The following is a 16,796-nucleotide window of genomic DNA, read 5'->3' on the forward strand; positions in this document are numbered from 1 at the left end:
TTTCGGTATTTGAATCTCCTACTCCATGTAAAATTACAGTAAAAATAAATTTAATTTTATATTTTTATAGAAATACATGTTCAAGATCATAATCTAAGTAACTAAGAAAACTATCGATATTTAGGTTTCATATAGTAATCAATTGTTTTTTATCTTTTATTTTTGAAAGTTATACTTATTTTATTATAAATGCTTATTTATGGTTTTCATATGTTATATATAGAGATTTGAAAAAATAAGAACAAAATTTTCAAAATTATATTTTTTAGTTTTCAAAATGTGGTTTTGATTTAAATCTAAACAACATATAAACTACGTTTATAAGTTTATTTTTTTTTTTTTAAAGAAAAAAACAAAACAAAACAAAAACAAAAGGCAAAAGAGTGATTATACAGATGTTTAATTAACCCATTTTAATACTTGGTGTGCATGAAGTGGCGGCAACGGCAAGTGCATTCCCGCCCTCACACAAACAAAACCTTCGACGACCGAAAAGACATTTTTATCCTTCATTCTGTTGACTGAACGTCAAGACACGAAATCAGTCCAAGTTAACGAGGCGCTTCTGAAATTGGAAAATAGGAACAAATAAGGAAGAGATCGGTGATTCCATCAAAGGAAACAAAGATGAAAGGCAAAAGCGGAAAAAGTAATTGGAGCTTGAGATCAAAGCTAGGTTTGCCGGCACTTATCTTCGTTTTATGCCTTTTTTGTTTCCTCGCCGGATTCTTCGGTTCTTCTCTTCTCTCTCAGGTTGATCCGTGTGCTTCAAGTTTCCAATCAGTTTTAGATTTTGTCGCTTCAAAGCATATATTTTAATTTTCTGATTATCTCATTGTTATCGGACGAATGAACAGGATGTAGAGGACGATAGGCCGGGGCCGAGGTTGCTTCAATCAGTCAGCGATGGTAGCGAGTTCGATTTGATGACTCCCGGAGAAAACGGCGACGATTCAATTTCTTCAATTCCTTTTCAGGTGCTCTCCGTTTGGTTTTAATTCTCATTTTCCCTCTGGTATGTTAGTTTCACCGCATTGTCACTTAGAATGAGTTGTTCATTTTAAGATTCACATGTATTTATGCGAAGCAATACTTTATCGATGAACGAACCTTGCAACTGATTATTCGATCTTCAGTATCCATGATTTAGTGTTTAAATTACTGCATGTGTAATTTAACGTTTTCCTTTAATGGAGGTTTTGAGCTGGCGACCTCGCGCCCTTTTTTTCCCCAAGTTTGCAACTGCGGAGCAATGCCTGAGCATAGTTAATATGGCGAGACCGAAGCTTAGACCGTCTACCCTGGCTCTACGTAAGGGAGAAACCGAAGAGAACACGAAAGGAATCCGAACAAGGTATCTCCTGTTTTGTCTGCATGTATTGGCGCTCATCATTTTATTAATTATCTTTATTTAGGATGGAGTTTATGCTCGATGAGATTATTCAAGGAGTTAATCCGGTCACACTATGGGGATTGGGGATTTTGAATGAGGATGTATGTTTGCAGAAAGTATTTATCAGTATGTGTTATACTCGCATTATCTGGGAACGACATTCTGGTTTTGTTTTTAATTTTCTCATACTATTCTTTGAACGGCCTCAACATAGGTTTCTTCCTGTACTTCCATTTATAACCTCTATCTATATATGCGATTTGTTATGGTATGAGAAGTTATCTATCGAGATTTTAAGAATTCAGCATAGTTATACATGGTTTCATTTTTTGGTTCTTCCTTTTTAGTTCGATTCTTTGGTCGCTCTCACCCATGATTTTTTATTGGAATTCCATTTGAACTCCTACGCATTGGTTTTGGGAACTTCCATCCACTTTTGTAATTTTTTCATTTCTAGAAAAATATTTATCCTTCCATTGTAGTTTCTTTATTGCACTTTGTAATCGACAGAACTTCAGGGTTAGCCATGGGTATGGGTGAAAATGGAAATTTTCTATTACTTCTCTTTATTTTGGTTTTTGGTTTCATGAATTGAAGGCTCTAGTACTAGGAATTCGTGATCTTCTAAGTTCTTGGTTATACTCTGGTTATAGTGATATAGAATTTTGTAAAGGTGCTTGATTACATTTTCAATTTGATTCTCTCCCTCTTTGTCTGTCCCAAGCAGTTCTGGAGCGTTCTTTGGTGCTTCAGAAGATGAAAGTGGGACTCTGGGTGTAATTGAGGAAAAAATTGCAAGGGCAACCATGATTCCAAGGACGCATGGAGAGGTATTATTATAGTAAGATTTACCACTTTGATCATCACTATTTCCACCCTGTTTTCTTAAGGTGGAATTCTGTTGGTATATCGTTCATCAGAGTCTAAACTTTCTAAAGTACTTTGTTCTAGAATCCTGAATATCTTTGACGTAAATTTTTATAGGGAGTGTCATGGATTGAACTCTTTCAATTTCATGAAGATGATGAAACCATTAGCAAGTCATTTTCTAAATTGCTTATTATTTCCATCTCTATAGTAGCTGGCCATTCGCCTTCTTAAAATTTAATGCTTGACGTGGGATCTTGACCATCCATTTCTTATAATCGTTGATGGGATTTATGTAAATTTACCATGTAGTCAATGATGAAATATAAAAGAGAAGAGAAGAAAAGAGAGACCAACACACAATTTATGTGGAAACCCTAGAACAGGGAGAAAGACCACGATACAGACCTTTTTCTTATTATTTAATTGATACACGGAATACAATGGAACATGGCGAATAAATAGACAGTAGAGAACCCTAGGGCTAAAGACAATTACAAAAATACCCTAGGTTAAAATCCTACTTTCAACACTCCCCCTCTAGTTGGGGCATAAATATCAATAAGGCCCAACTTGCTGATACAATAATCAAAGTTTGGCCTAAGTAACCCCTTGGTGAGAACATTGCCACTTGTTGGTTTGAGGGAATATAGGGGATACAAATGCTTCCACTATCTAGTCTCTCTTTGATGAAGTGTCTGTCAATCTCTACATGTTTGGTTCTATCATGTTGGAATGGATTGTTTGCAATGCTTATTGCTGCTTTATTATCACAAAACAATTTCATTGGAAGCTCACTATCTTGGTGAAAATCAGACAACACCTTCTTCAGCCAGATTTCTCCACAGATCCCTAAGCTCATTGCCCTGTATTCAGTCTCAGCATTACTTTTGGCAACAACTCCCTGTTTCTTACTTCGCTAGGTGACAAGGTTACCCCAGACAAAGGTGCAGTATCCGGAGGTTGACTTTCTATCAACGACAGAGCCTGCCCAATCAGAATTGGTATACGCTTCGGTAGCCCTTTTTTCGGACTTTCTGAACATCAGGCCCTTACCAGGAGTCCCCTTCAAATACCAAAGGATACGTTCAACCACAATCATATGCTCCTCATAGGGAGCTTGCATAAACTGGCTTACCATGCTCACTGCATATGAAATTCCTGGTCTTGTGGGACAGGTAGATTAACTTCCCAAGCAACCTTTGATACCTTTCTTTGTTAACAGGAATTTTGTTGTTTGTAACACCAAGTTTTGCATTGTACTCCACGGGTGTGTTAGCTGGTTTATACCCCGTCATGCTTGTTTCTTTGAGTAAGTCCAGTGTATATTTCCGTTGCGACACTGAAATACCTTCTCTTGATCAGGCCACTTCCATTCCAAGGAAGTATCTCAGCTTACCGAGGTCTTTAATCTCAAACTCTTCAGCCATTCTAGTTTTAACCCTCATAATTTCACCCTCATCATCGCTAGACAGAACAATATCATCAACATACACTATGAGGACTGAATCTTTCCGAAGCCTGACCTTTTTGTAAACAGTGTATGATCTGAGTGCCCTTATTTATATCTCTGTGCTTGAACTGACTCTCGAACCCAGGAGGGGGGCTCATATAGACTTCCTCTTCAAGTTTTCCATTCAGGAATGCATTCTTAACATCTAATTGGTGAAGTGGCCAATCTTTGTTCATAGCAATAGACAACAATACCCGAATAGTGTTGAGTTTGGCCACGGGAGAGAATGTTTCAGAGTAATCAACTCCGAAGGTCTGAGAGAAGCCTTTAGCAACCAGTCTGGCCTTATACCGATCAATCGTCCCATCTGATTTGTACTTTACGGTGAACACCAATTTGCATTCAACTGTCTTGTGCCCTTCAGGTAAAAACACTTGTTTCCAAGTTCCATTTTTCTTAAGAGCCCTCATTTCTTCCATAACAGTCGTTTTCCATTCAGGACTCTCCATTGCTTCACGAATACTGCTTGGGATCATGACAACGTCCAAGTTGGTAGTGAGAGCTTTAAAGTTGGGAGACATATTACTATATATCATGTAGCTGTGCATAGAGTACTTCGTGCATGAACGAGTACCTTTCCTCAGTGCTATAGGAAGATCGAGAGAGGCATCATGATTTTCCAACTCTCCAGGTTTCTCGGCATGATGGGTCATCTGTATATCAGGAATTTCAGTAACACTCTCCACCTCCTCACCAATTGCTGGCATTTCTTCCCTACTGCTATCATTCTCAGCTGTCTCCTCATCTGTCACATTTTCGGTATTGTCACCTCCTTCGTCCTTATCCTCTCTGAATTTTTCAGTCTCCATACATATATCAATATCATTAGTTTTAGGAATACACGTACCTGGACCTGATGCAGGGTCTGATTCATGGACCGGAGCTGGCTGTTCAACAGGTGGCACTCCTTCCTTTCTAAGATTCTTCCTATAGTAGGTTATCCATGGAATCTGGTTGGTAGGAAGGACTGGACAAGCATTTTCAGAACTGGGAGAAGGAATAGGGGCTGATTCTAAGGGAATAGCATAGGAAGACCAGTTAGTCTCTTCACTCAAGCTCTCCCCTTAAAGAGAACTAACGGGAAAGAAGGACTGATCCTCAAGGAAGGTAACGTCCATGGAGACAAAATACCTACGAGAAGACGGATAATAGTACTTATTCAACTATTTCACGGGACTTTTAGGTCAGATGAAAAGCAGTACCCACGTTGGTGGAGAGGGTACCCAACAAAGACACATTTCTGAGCATGTGGAGTGAATTTTGTGCGATTTGGGCCATGGGAATGGATAAACGCGACGCAGCCGAAGACTCGGAGGGGAACATCGGAAATCAAGCGAGTAGTCGGATAAGATTCTTTAAATAGGTCCAAGGGATTATGAAAGTCAAGAACACGAGAGGGCATGCAATTAATGAGGTGGGCGGCAGTAAGAATGGGGTCTGTCTCTTATACACATCTAGATGTGTATAAGAGACAGCAATTAATGAGGTGGGCGGCAGTAAGAATGGCTCCCCCCACAGATAGGACGGAAGAGTGGCAAACAACATTAAGGACCAGGCGACTTCCATCAGATGACGATTTTTACGCTCGGCTACTCCATTCTGTTGGGGAGTATAAGCACACGAGCTCTGGTGGACAATCCCCTTAGACATAAGAAAGTCTCATAAAGAGGTGTTAAAGAACTCTCGCCCATTATCACTCCTCAAAATTTCAATCTTTGCACGGAACTGGGTTTCAACAGTTGTATAGAATTGTTGGAAGACGGAAGACACCTCAAACTTATCAGTAAGTAAGAAGACCCAAGTAAGGCGGGTGTGGTCGTCTATAACGAACCAACGTTTGCCAGTGGAGGTAGTAGTAGGTGAGGGTCCCCAAACATCACTATGAATTAGGGAGAAGGGACTGGACGGCTTATAACGTTGAGAACGAAAAGTAACATGACTTTGTTTGGCACGAATACACACATCACAATTTAAAGAGGCTATATTGACATTGCGGAATAGATGCGGAAACAAATATTTCATATATTGAAATTTTGGATGTCCTAAGCGATAATGCCATAACATAAAGTCATTTTTGGAAGTAGAAAAAATTAAAGACATAAAACCAGTTCTATGATCCTCCTTAGAAGAAGCATCGTTAGAAAGGAAGTAGAGTCCCCTATCGTGCTGGACAGTGCCAATCGTCATCTCCGACTTTTGGTCTTGAAACACAACAGAATCTGGTGAGAAAATTGTCTTGCAATTCAAATCTCTCGTATTTACTGATAGATAAAAGATTATATGAGATTTTAGGCACATGTAGAGTATCACGCAGTATTAAGCCATCAAACGGGGAGGTATGTCCTTTCCCTGCAACTAGGGCAAAGGATTCGTCTGCAATTCTAATACGTTCATTCCCTGCTCTCAGACAGTATGAAATAAATAGATCTGAAGAACTGGTGACGTGATCTGTGGCCCCTGAATTTACAATCCGGGTTTCTTGCCATTAATACTAATAAGGCCAAAAAAGGGAAATGTACCTGATTGTGCAATAGCACTCACCCCGACCGCACTCAAATTGTTCTTATTGTCGGTGGAGGATTGATGTTGTGTATTCTCATTAACTGAGTCACTTATGAGGGCACGCCCAGAGTTTGATTTGTCATGAGACTGTCATCGCCTACAATTTGGGGGTCTCTCGTGCAACTTCCAGCACTGGTCCTTCGTATGCCATGGCTTCTTACAATACTCACAAGCAGAAGTGGGCTTTTTATCACCATTTGCAGTAAGCGCCTTTGTAACAAAGGTTGTTGCATTAGTGGAAACAACAACAGGATTGTTCATAGCATGCGATTGATCCTCTTTCAGTCATATCTCTGAACAAACTTTTCTGAGGGAGGGTGTAGGTCGTTGACCCAATATGCGACTCCAAATACTATCAAATTTGGGGTTCAATCCTGCCAAGAAAACATACACCCGGTCGGCTTCTTCAAGTTTCAAGTATTGAGCCCCATCTTATGCACAGTTCCAATCAATCTCTCGGCATAGGTCCATCTCTTGCCAATACACTGACAGTTTATTAAAGTAGGATGTGACATCCATGGTCCGTTATTTGCACTCATAGATCTACTTGTGTAGTTTGTAAAGTCGAGATGCATTCTGTCGCTTTGAGTACAGGTCCCTTGCTGCGTCCCAAGTATCTCTGGCAGTTGTTGTATACAATAAAGGGCGGTCAATCTGTGGCTCCATACTATTGATGAGAACATAGCGTAATAGAGAATCCCCCTTTCCAGATTCTTTCTTGAGGATCGCCCAAGATAGGTTTCGGAATTTCTCCTGTCAGATACCCGAATTTGTGTCGTCCCTCTAAGGCCATTCTGATCGATTGGGACCAGGAGAAATAATTTTGGTCATTTAATTTTTCTCCTACCAGAAATCTTACAGAATTTCCCATTGAGCTAGATAAGTAAGTTGTATTGGGCAAAATAGAGAACGAATTTACCGGATTCTCTGTGCTGATAGGTTGAGGATTTGTGCCAAGAGCTGTTTCCAAATCTGAAATCTGCATTTGGAGGTACGCCAACCGTCGTCGGACATTATCAAGGCATTGGGCCGAGCCACCATGATTTGGCACGGCTAGAAAGGATGCTTCGACCAATGGCTGGATATGGGAAGAACCAACTATGTAGGCTTCAGTTTGGAATGAAGTCGACGGCACTCCCTCACGCGGCAGCTGGAACCTCTCGGCAGAATTGAACCGCTCCTCTATCGGCGGCGGCTGGACGACTATGGTAGCTGGGATCAGCTGCGGTAGGGCGGCTTGGAGATACTCCTTCACAGCCGCTTGGATGACAGCTTTCATGTCCACGATTGGAGCGCCCTCGGTTCCCACAAGGGCTTCTGAAGACATCTATGGTTGGTTCTCGTTGATGACGGCTAGGGTTTCGTCGCCATGCTCTGATACCATGATGAAATATAAAAGAGGAGAAGAAAAGAGGGACCAACACACAGTTTACGTGGAACCCTAGAACAAGGAGAAAAACCACGATACCGGCCTTTTTCTTATTATTGAATTGATACACAGAATACAATGGAACATGACGAATAATAGACGATAGAGAACCCTTGGGCTGAATACAATTACAAAAATACCCCTAAGTTAAAACCCTACTTTCAACGGTTAGATTTTGTTTGTTATTTTATGCTGAGATTAAAATTCTCTCTCAAACTGTTCTTTTCACGTTCAAACTTCTGGAGATTGATAGTTTGATAACCCAAAAGAGGATTAGTATTACCTTTTCACATTTCTTGATTGAATACCAAGGTACGTAATAGTAAGTAGTGACAGGTGAACATAAAACCTGAGATAATTAGTTGTTGCGTTCTATCCATTTGATGCACCTGGTACTTCATTTCTTTTTTTCTTTCTTTCAATTGTTTGCAGAAATATGTTCTATAATAATGCTTCATTTTGTAGTTAATTTACAGGTTAAAAAACTTCTTTAAAAAGTATAGAATTTCTTTTTTCCAGATGTTTTAAAATGGATTGAGGATTCTGTGTTTCAGGCATTTAATATCTTGCGTTATGAGATTGGGCAGAAGTATAATTCTCATTATGATGCGTTCAATCCTTCTGAATATGGGCCACAGAAGAGCCAAAGGGTACAAAATAAATATATCAGCTTTTCCTTTGCTCATTGCTCGTTCACATTTACAGTTTTACACTCAATCCTTTTCATTCATTTATAAGAGCTCTGTTACACAAATATCTTGATCTCCCTCCAAGAGAGAGAGAGAGAAGAAAAGAAGCGAAAATGTTGCACTACTTTGCCTGACATTTTAGTATCCAAAAATTCAGGTGGCTTCCTTCTTGTTGTACTTGACTGATGTTGACGAAGGTGGAGAAACCATGTTTCCATTTGAGGTAAGACCATAAGACCATATGAACAAGGTGGCCTTTCTCTTGACATCTTTTACATTTTACAACCAAGAATATGAATCAAATGGAGTATTTACTATGTTTGATTGGCAGAATGGCTCGAATATGGATGGACTCTATGATTTCCAAAGGTGTATTGGTTTGAAAGTGAAGCCACGTCAAGGTGACGGACTTCTGTTTTATTCTGTTTTCCCAAATGGTACAATCGATCCGGTTAGTGTTCCTGTTCCTTTCCCCTGATGCTTGATATGGTGGTTTTAGTTTGAATGCTGTATGGATGTGTGTATTGTTGAACAACAAGCTAACAAGAGGGAGCATTTATCGTTTGTTTGAGCATGGAGTTGCTCGATTGATGATAGACCCCCTATTGAACATGTTTACAAAAGGAGGCACGTGAAAAAGGGGAACGAGGAATAATAGTCTATTAGAAGTTAGTTAGAAGGGTGGCCCCATGTAAATGTAATGAGATGTGGGCTGTGAATAAAGGGAAATATATTGTCAGAGAACGAGCTGGACATTGGTTAGTAAGTCTGAGAGTTTTGTACTTGGGAGAGAGGGGAAGCTTTCTAAATCCATTGACTCATCACCTTTTTTTTTTTTTTTTGGGAAACGGAAACAAGACTATTCATTGACTCAGCACCTTTCTTGATAAATAGGTCTCACTTATCAATTTCCAAGTAGGGGTCTAATTCTGCCATGAAAAAGAGTTTGAGCATGTTTGTAACAAACAACAGTTGCTCATATCAAATCTACAAATTCATATCATATGCTACTTAAAGTATAGACATTGAAATCGAAGATGGTTAGGATCTCAGTCTTTAGGGGGAAAAGAATGTATGACTATAAAATGGAAAATGCAGACTGATAGAACCTTTCGAGAGAACTGTCTCTATCCCATTCCCAAGTTCCACAATGGACCAGTTCCAACTCTTAACTCCCTCTATTTATGAGCACTCCTCCTAACAAACTATCGAGGAGTTACAATTGTCACTACTAATATCCAAATAACATTCTCTAATCGAAGTCCTTTAAAATTACTAAAATCTTTCCCACTTTCTTCAGGCCGTTGCTGTTTTTGACATATTCGTTCACCGACTTCAATTAGATATGCTTTGTCATAGACAAGGAACGTCAGGCATTATATATTATGTTAAACTTTCACAAAGCTGTTATAAGATGATGCTCGTTAGGAAGCATGGGCACTTATTATGAGCAGAATGTCAAGGTGTTCCCATGTTGGAGATAGACATGCTTCGTACACGTATTTTAAGCATTAAATTTACTTTTAGTTTGTTAAGTTTTTTATGTTTTGGCGCTGCTGCGGGTGTGACACATTCAACAGATGTCGGGACTCATCTTGTTTAGGAAATACAGAAAAAAAAATTGTTCTTTCCCATTATAAGTTTAAAACTACAACATTTGAACTTTTATCAAGTAATTAATGAATTAATATATGAAAGCTTTCCGAAAGTAAACTATTAAAAAAATTGATGAACTTCATCTGACCAAACCTAGTTATATAGTGTTGGATGATGATAGAAAATGCTCGTTTATTTTGTTGGGGACTTAGATAGTCTGACCTTGCAACTCGGGGTCAATAGACATCTACTTAAAATTGTAAGTGGTAGTGTTGAGGATCTCACTTATATCGAAAGGATGAAGATACTTCATAAGTTACTCATCTTATTACTGAGCTTCATGTTTATCTAATAGGTAGTTACTTTAAATCTTTACATCATACTAATAGGTACTTACTTCAAATCTTTACATACGTCACTGGATTTGAAAGCATGCATGTATATAAAGTAACAGCAATTATTTTCGAAAATATATTTTGTGGGCAATTCATTGTTTCTGTATGCTGCCCAAGTTGGTGCTTTTGAGTTATTTGCTTCTGTGTGGAAGCATATTATGATGTATCTTTTTCAGGGATGAAGAAGATTACTATTACGTTAAATTTTGCTCATCTGTTTAGCATTTTGCATTTATTAAGAACGCTGCTTGTCTGAAAATCTCATGTATTGGATGATTTTGTAGACATCACTTCATGGAAGCTGTCCAGTGGTCAAGGGGCAGAAATGGGTCGCTACAAAGTGGATCAGAGATCAAATACAGGACGATTAAGCGTTACTATTTACTACACGCAATGCATAATCCGTAAATCTCTACCTCATCATTTTCTCTGTATGATAAAATGAGTTCTAACATTATAAAAACTTGATTCCCATGCTCTCCTCTTTACCAGATAACATAATAGGCTAGTTATTAATGTTGGAATGTTTTTTCCATTGTAGCTTATTGTTTAAAAGGTTGATGCCACGTATATTTATTATCAACCGGAGATTAAATTGAAAATGTTTAAACAATAAACTGAATTGGAACATGTCTAAATATTAGTGGTTAAACTAGGAGATGCTCAACACCTCAACCTAGTATAGTTATAAGTTATGGAAACATTATTGAATAGATTGAATAATCATTGATTGGTACATAACAATGCTGTTTGATGAATAATTATTGATTAGGATGTCAATACCTATCCTTTTTTTGTTATAGATAGTATGTATAAAGGGGAAGTGACTAGCAGTTGTATTTAAAAAAATTATCAAGTCGATAAAACGATGAAGCACCGATACACTGAGGACTAAGAGATCATATTTGAATGAAAGGTTCAAATCCCTCACATTGTTGAGCAAAATTAAATATATACTAAAATTTAATTGATACAAAACTATTCATTATTCACTAGTGAAGCAATTAAGTAAAGGCACAATACCCGATATCATCTCATTTAAAGTTTACAAAGGTATAAAACAGGTTCTAAACCCGTGAGAGCACGAGTCTAGCTGCTTCGTTGGTTTTGGATCCCAAGGATGAAAACGCATTTTATATTTGACTCAGAGGGTTAAAAGGCACAAACCCCCTTGGCAGCTAATTGTCTTCATCTACAACATTAAAATCTGGGTTGAAGAGTCCTCTAGCTCAATCCAAGATTTAACGTCACATCAAAAGGAATTTAGCCGGATTTCCCAGAAACAGGGAAATAGGATGGACTGGGTTTGTTGAATTTTAATCATAACCAACAAACAAATTGATATCCCATAACGTTGCCTTGCAAGCTTGAACCATAAGATTAGAAGTTGCACTTCTGAATGGATGTGTACCAACTTCAAACCAAAGCTTGAAATGTGAAAACAACTTACTGCTTTTGCCAGGTCTGATATGGATGCTTTCCCCAGCGTTTCAATGCATACATACCGCCAGCCGAAGTGAACAGACCAAGGGCAGCAAATGCTATTATCACTGAATTTTCGATGCGCTGGTAATAGCCTCCCTGCAGTAGTAAGACAGCAATGTCATCTATGCCATTTCTTATTTGAAAAAAAAAAAAAAAAAAAAAAAGGAAAAAGGAAAATGGAAATGGACCTTTAAAACTCATTCTCGTGGGACCAAAAATATCAAACCTAATAACACATACTCTGGATTCCCGTTTTAAATCTTTCTTATCGTCAGGCTTAGTATATCATGAATGAGTTCAAAGATAACAATATCAGCAATCTGATAGTGTCTCAATTATATATTTACTGTTTTGGCTCAAATAGCCTAGGAAGGTCAAGACCCCCCTCTTGATTACAAGCTTAGCAAGCTCAGTTTCTACAATAAAATGATTCATGCCCCCTGTGCTTCTACCCTCCTATGTTTATAGCAAATAGTCATCTCTCTCTCTAACAGAATTCCCCCTCTACTAACCGAATTTGTTATAGATTTGGTGGTCCCCATTCTAACTAATTTTATTCTCTTCCACATTTACATTTGTGCCCTTCTCCCCATTCTTAGACCCTTCTTCATCTTAAATTTCAAATGCATTGAATTCGTCCACTAACTTCAGTTAGGGTAAGATCGAAAATGAAACCCTAGCCAACGTTTGACATTGGTTTCCCAAATTTTCATAAGGCCCATTCATTGTAAACAAATTAGATTTAGACACAGGAATATTCTGAGCAGACCTATGGTCATGAACTAAATTCTCGCTTAACGGCTAATTCTTTCCTTATACAATTTAGATTGCTTGAGTGATGAAGTTAAGGTATTCTTCATTATAATAGACAATTTCTTTTCATGCAAATGAGTTACTTGTGAATGATGGAGGCACGCATCATCTCTTGTCAATGCCAATGCGAGCTCACCACTCTTTAGAATTCAATTGAAGGTAAAGTTACATACCTGCAACAGAAAAAACAAAATTGCCGCATTTGCCGGGGCCAGAGATAAGCTAATCATCCCTCCACGTAACTTATTTGGCACATACCTATTAGAAAAATAGGGGGGAAAACCAGTGTGAAATCAGAACTTTATGTATGCATATTTAAGTTTCTGTAGATGCTATCATAATAGTGAAGCAAAGCACTTACATGGTCCTTAATCTTGCAAGTGAAGGTAAAATTAAACCTACACAGGCATGAAATATGGAAAATAGCATCACTAAAACTCCAAGCTCCTGCATATTATAGATAAAGAGATCAAGCAGTAAAACATCAAGCTCTATATTCGTCCAAATTTCTTAAAAACCTAAGAACATGAGTCATATGTAATGTACCTGATAATCAAAAGCAACAATTGACATCACAAGCCCTGATATTACGAAGCAATATAGTAAACAATCTTCAGTCCGAAGAGATGATGTTCCACTCATAAGCCATGGAAACAATGAGCTTCCAAGGATTCTTGATCCCAGCAAACATGGATATATCAACCCTAGATGGACTTCCCGCCCATCAGCCTAGATCAGAAATGATCAAATAACTCAAAAATTATAATTATGAATGCCAGTTAACTAAATCCAACAGCAGTATAAAAGGTTACTAGTACAGTGGTTTAGTTAGTTTAGACTAAGAACCTTAAAATTAGAGAAGGCAAATGAAAGACTTGTTCAGGCATACAATTTAAAATATTATAAATCTTCTAACAAATTAACTTTGATGCTTCAGTGTTCTCATAACTACATTACTCAATGAACATTTAAATATGTACCACTAATGTTGGTGCCCAAAGAATCCAAAAGAATGCAACAGAGAAGTGAATAGAAGCTTGGGCCCATGCCAATAACCATATCCTTTTATCTGCAAATTATGAAAGTTTATGAAATTTGAGAACATCTACTAATTCTTTCACATTTCACAATTATTTCAGACTTTTAAAAATAAACAATTAAAGTTATTTTGGACCATGAAACCGTCTAATCAGTTCAATACAGACAAGGTAATGAGATTAAATTATCTGATATGTAAAAGAATCTACCTAAACCTGGTGAAGAAGACACCGGCAAGCACTTGGCAAGCATTTTTACACTTTAAGACACTGTTTGTTCCCTAGGTTTCTCATTAGTAGAGTGCAGAAGAGCACAAGAAAAACAAATTAATGGCTGCATTCAGTTCTGAAAAAGTTAGAAATGATATTCTAGAAAATTACTATAATTCTAATAAACATTGCAAATAAATAGAAAAGACCCACCCTTGTACAAGAACGTATCCAAAATATTCCCGAAAACAATACAAAAGTATTTGATAGTTTCTGGTATGTTGGGATTCGGAAAAATTATCATGTTCAAATACAGAGAGATGAATGTGTCAACAGGGCAAAACTGATATATTAAATGAACAATAAAAGGCATAAATGGTCTTGTCGGAAAATTCTACCCAGTCAAATAAAACCTAAATCAAGATGTAAATTTAAGGAACATATGGTGCTTACCACTAAAAATATATGCACTGAAAGAAGTTCTATAGTCCTCCAGTTCTATTCTTTGTGATACTTCTGTCCACCCTTTGATGATAAAAGTTAAACATATCACTGCCAAGAACACAGCAATGGTGGAAGGAGTAAACATATTCCTCTCAACATTATCACCGATCAAACTATTCACAAGCATCTGGTTTCCAATCAAAGAGACAGACTCAAATATAGTCATTAGCCAAAATGTGTCACTTAACATATCTTGCCTTTGACCCTGCTGCAAGGGGAGAAAAAAATATGAGGGGCTGAGTTTAAATTAGTGCTTTCTTTCAAACATGACACTCATTAGGTACTGCAGGAACTAAAATACAAATCAACAAGGCCAACAATTCAACCAAGTAAAAACACATACTTAAAGAACTTGGGGAACAAGTTGAGAATGATAGGACAGAAAATTAAGAATCCAACTAAACTAAGCCGGTTAAATCGATTCTGTTAAAGAAAAGCTGGTTGGTTTGATTTCAAGAATCTTAAGACTTGAAGTAAAAAATACCACAATCAGAGGCCATTGATTTTATATTCGAACTCCTTTAAACAAGTACGACATTTATGTGGCCGTAGATTACTAACTAAATAAATCCATGTGCAAAACCATATTAACAAACCTTCTCATGATGATGCACCATCCATGTTTCGAAACTGAATGAAAATATTGAAGTAGCAAGAGATAAGCCAATACTGGCAATAAAGAGACTTGGATGCACAGAAATCCTCTTCCATATGGCAGTAACAAGGTGTATAATGCAAAAGGTCATACAGACTTTCTTTTGACCTCTACAACAATAATAGAATCATTTGTTAGAAGAACTGCATCATCAACTTCAATGTATTTACAGATAATTATTGGTGATGAAATCTGAAAGAAAGCATTGGAGGAGATATACTCTCTAGTGAAAGCATAAGAATCAACGTCACAACCTAGAAAGTGATTACTGAAAAACAACGATGAAACTTTTTAGACTGCAGTCTCTTTTTCTTTATATTTGTTCCCAAAAAAAAAAAAATGCATTGTCCTATCCAAATGTTCTTAACTAAGAGCTTGGAAATTATGTAAAATCACTATTTCCTTCACCAAAAAACATCTGAGTTTTTAACATCAGAATACTGCGTAAACAATATTCTTTGATACATCACAATAACCAGTATAATTCCATGTCTACATTTCCTGTGCATATTGTCATATAGACGAAGACGCCATTTCAGAATAAGAAGGTAATCGAGTTAAGAATCGAATTAAAATTACATCAAATCGGATAGAATGCCCAAAAAGGTACCGACGAAGAGAGAAGCTGCATATCCAACACATAGAGACAACACTATCTGCTCTCTGCTAACTCCACGATACGTAAACTCAAATTCACCATACACTGACCATAAGCCTTCCATTACTGTAAAATTAAAGAGGAGAGATTTAGATAATCGAACAGCAACATCCACGCCCTCAATTGAAGGGGAAATTTACGTTTGCTAAACTCGGTTAACAAGAAATGTCAGTAAAGAAGGGGAAATAGTCTAGAACAAGGTTAAATTAAAAAAGAGAATATCTCGTCGGAGAGAGACTCGTTAGGTGATTTCCAATTCCAAATGACCAGTTTCTTGTAAATTTTCTTCACAAAACAATGTGCAAAGTAATGCATCGAACTTACCTGAGGCAAGAGAATAAAGTAGCAGGAACTTCCGCTGGAAACTAGAAAAGGCGGATGAAAATCCATGCTCGAACGGAGCAGGAGCTCTGGTGGAGCTATTTTTGGAAGCATAAGGTAGAAGAAAGATCGAAAGAAAACAAGAGAGGAAGATGAAAATGAACAAAAATGGATTTGGTTCCCAAACTGAATTTTCGATAATCACCGCCATTATTCTAGCAGTTAATCTCTCAAAGAAGCCCTAGGTCTCTAGCCATTTCAGAGAGAGAATTGTGAGATCGCAAGGGGAAAAGGCGCGATGGCAACAACAAGCATTGCTCGATTTTCTTTTCTTTCAACTGCTTAGAAGTGGGACGGAGGGAAATTTTACGATATATACATACATATACAATTTTTAGTCTTTTTGATATTATATAAAGATTTACATGTTTATTTTCTGAATCTTATAAATTCAATTTATTAATAATTTTATGGTTTGAATCTTATTTTGCTCAATCAAATTTTGTTCTAGTTTATTCTCAAAACTTTCAAAATATTATTGGGTACTTCTTTTATAAGATAAATCATAGTTTGTTATTCTTTCAAATAACTTATGGTATTAATATGAATCGCATTCATATTAATTTTAACCTATAATTTTTATATAAATCACATTCATGTAAATAACAA

General features: G+C 37.3%; 2 protein-coding genes across 3 annotated transcripts; one reads left to right on the top strand and one right to left on the bottom strand.

Moving 5' to 3' along the window:
• The first annotated feature begins 536 nt into the window (after positions 1-536).
• Positions 537-11,027, top strand: LOC120073038 (probable prolyl 4-hydroxylase 9). The gene is made up of 8 exons (XM_039025612.1): positions 537-753; positions 858-977; positions 1,197-1,354; positions 2,121-2,223; positions 8,319-8,414; positions 8,611-8,676; positions 8,785-8,904; positions 10,729-11,027. Exons 1-8 carry the CDS (start codon positions 628-630, stop codon positions 10,813-10,815), a joined length of 876 nt encoding a protein of 291 aa, XP_038881540.1. The 5' UTR covers positions 537-627; the 3' UTR covers positions 10,816-11,027.
• A 302-nt stretch (positions 11,028-11,329) lies between these two features.
• On the bottom strand, positions 11,330-16,498 carry LOC120073037 (molybdate-anion transporter). Of its 2 annotated transcripts, none has more exons than XM_039025611.1 (9): positions 16,131-16,498; positions 15,728-15,872; positions 15,090-15,258; positions 14,443-14,698; positions 13,723-13,811; positions 13,289-13,471; positions 13,104-13,189; positions 12,916-13,000; positions 11,330-12,025 (listed from the first exon to the last, which is right to left on the bottom strand). In XM_039025611.1, the coding sequence occupies exons 1-9, from the start codon at positions 16,336-16,338 to the stop codon at positions 11,891-11,893; spliced, it is 1,356 nt and encodes a 451-aa protein (XP_038881539.1). In that variant the 5' UTR covers positions 16,339-16,498; the 3' UTR covers positions 11,330-11,890. The 2 variants fall into 2 exon arrangements, with proteins under 2 accessions (XP_038881539.1, XP_038881538.1); XM_039025610.1 differs by having other exon boundaries at positions 14,443-14,701.
• Positions 16,499-16,796: the final 298 nt, after the last annotated feature.

Source organism: Benincasa hispida, chromosome 3 (assembly GCF_009727055.1).
Source record: "Benincasa hispida cultivar B227 chromosome 3, ASM972705v1, whole genome shotgun sequence".
Classification (NCBI taxonomy): domain Eukaryota; kingdom Viridiplantae; phylum Streptophyta; class Magnoliopsida; order Cucurbitales; family Cucurbitaceae; genus Benincasa; species Benincasa hispida.

Bases quoted from the DNA above. Each gene is read 5' to 3' on its own strand.
- LOC120073038 (XM_039025612.1), top strand. From the start codon at position 628: ATGAAAGGCAAAAGCGGAAAAAGTAATTGGAGCTTGAGATCAAAGCTA. The intron at 754-857 runs GTTGATCCGTGT...ACGAATGAACAG, and splicing joins GTTCTTCTCTTCTCTCTCAG to GATGTAGAGGACGATAGGCC. The intron at 978-1,196 runs GTGCTCTCCGTT...CCTTTAATGGAG, and splicing joins TTTCTTCAATTCCTTTTCAG to GTTTTGAGCTGGCGACCTCG.
- LOC120073037 (XM_039025610.1), bottom strand. From the start codon at position 16,338: ATGGCGGTGATTATCGAAAATTCAGTTTGGGAACCAAATCCATTTTTG. The intron at 13,812-14,442 runs GTAAGCACCATA...CATAATTTGCAG, and splicing joins CAGTGCATATATTTTTAGTG to ATAAAAGGATATGGTTATTG. The intron at 13,190-13,288 runs GTACATTACATA...TATAATATGCAG, and splicing joins TTGTTGCTTTTGATTATCAG to GAGCTTGGAGTTTTAGTGAT.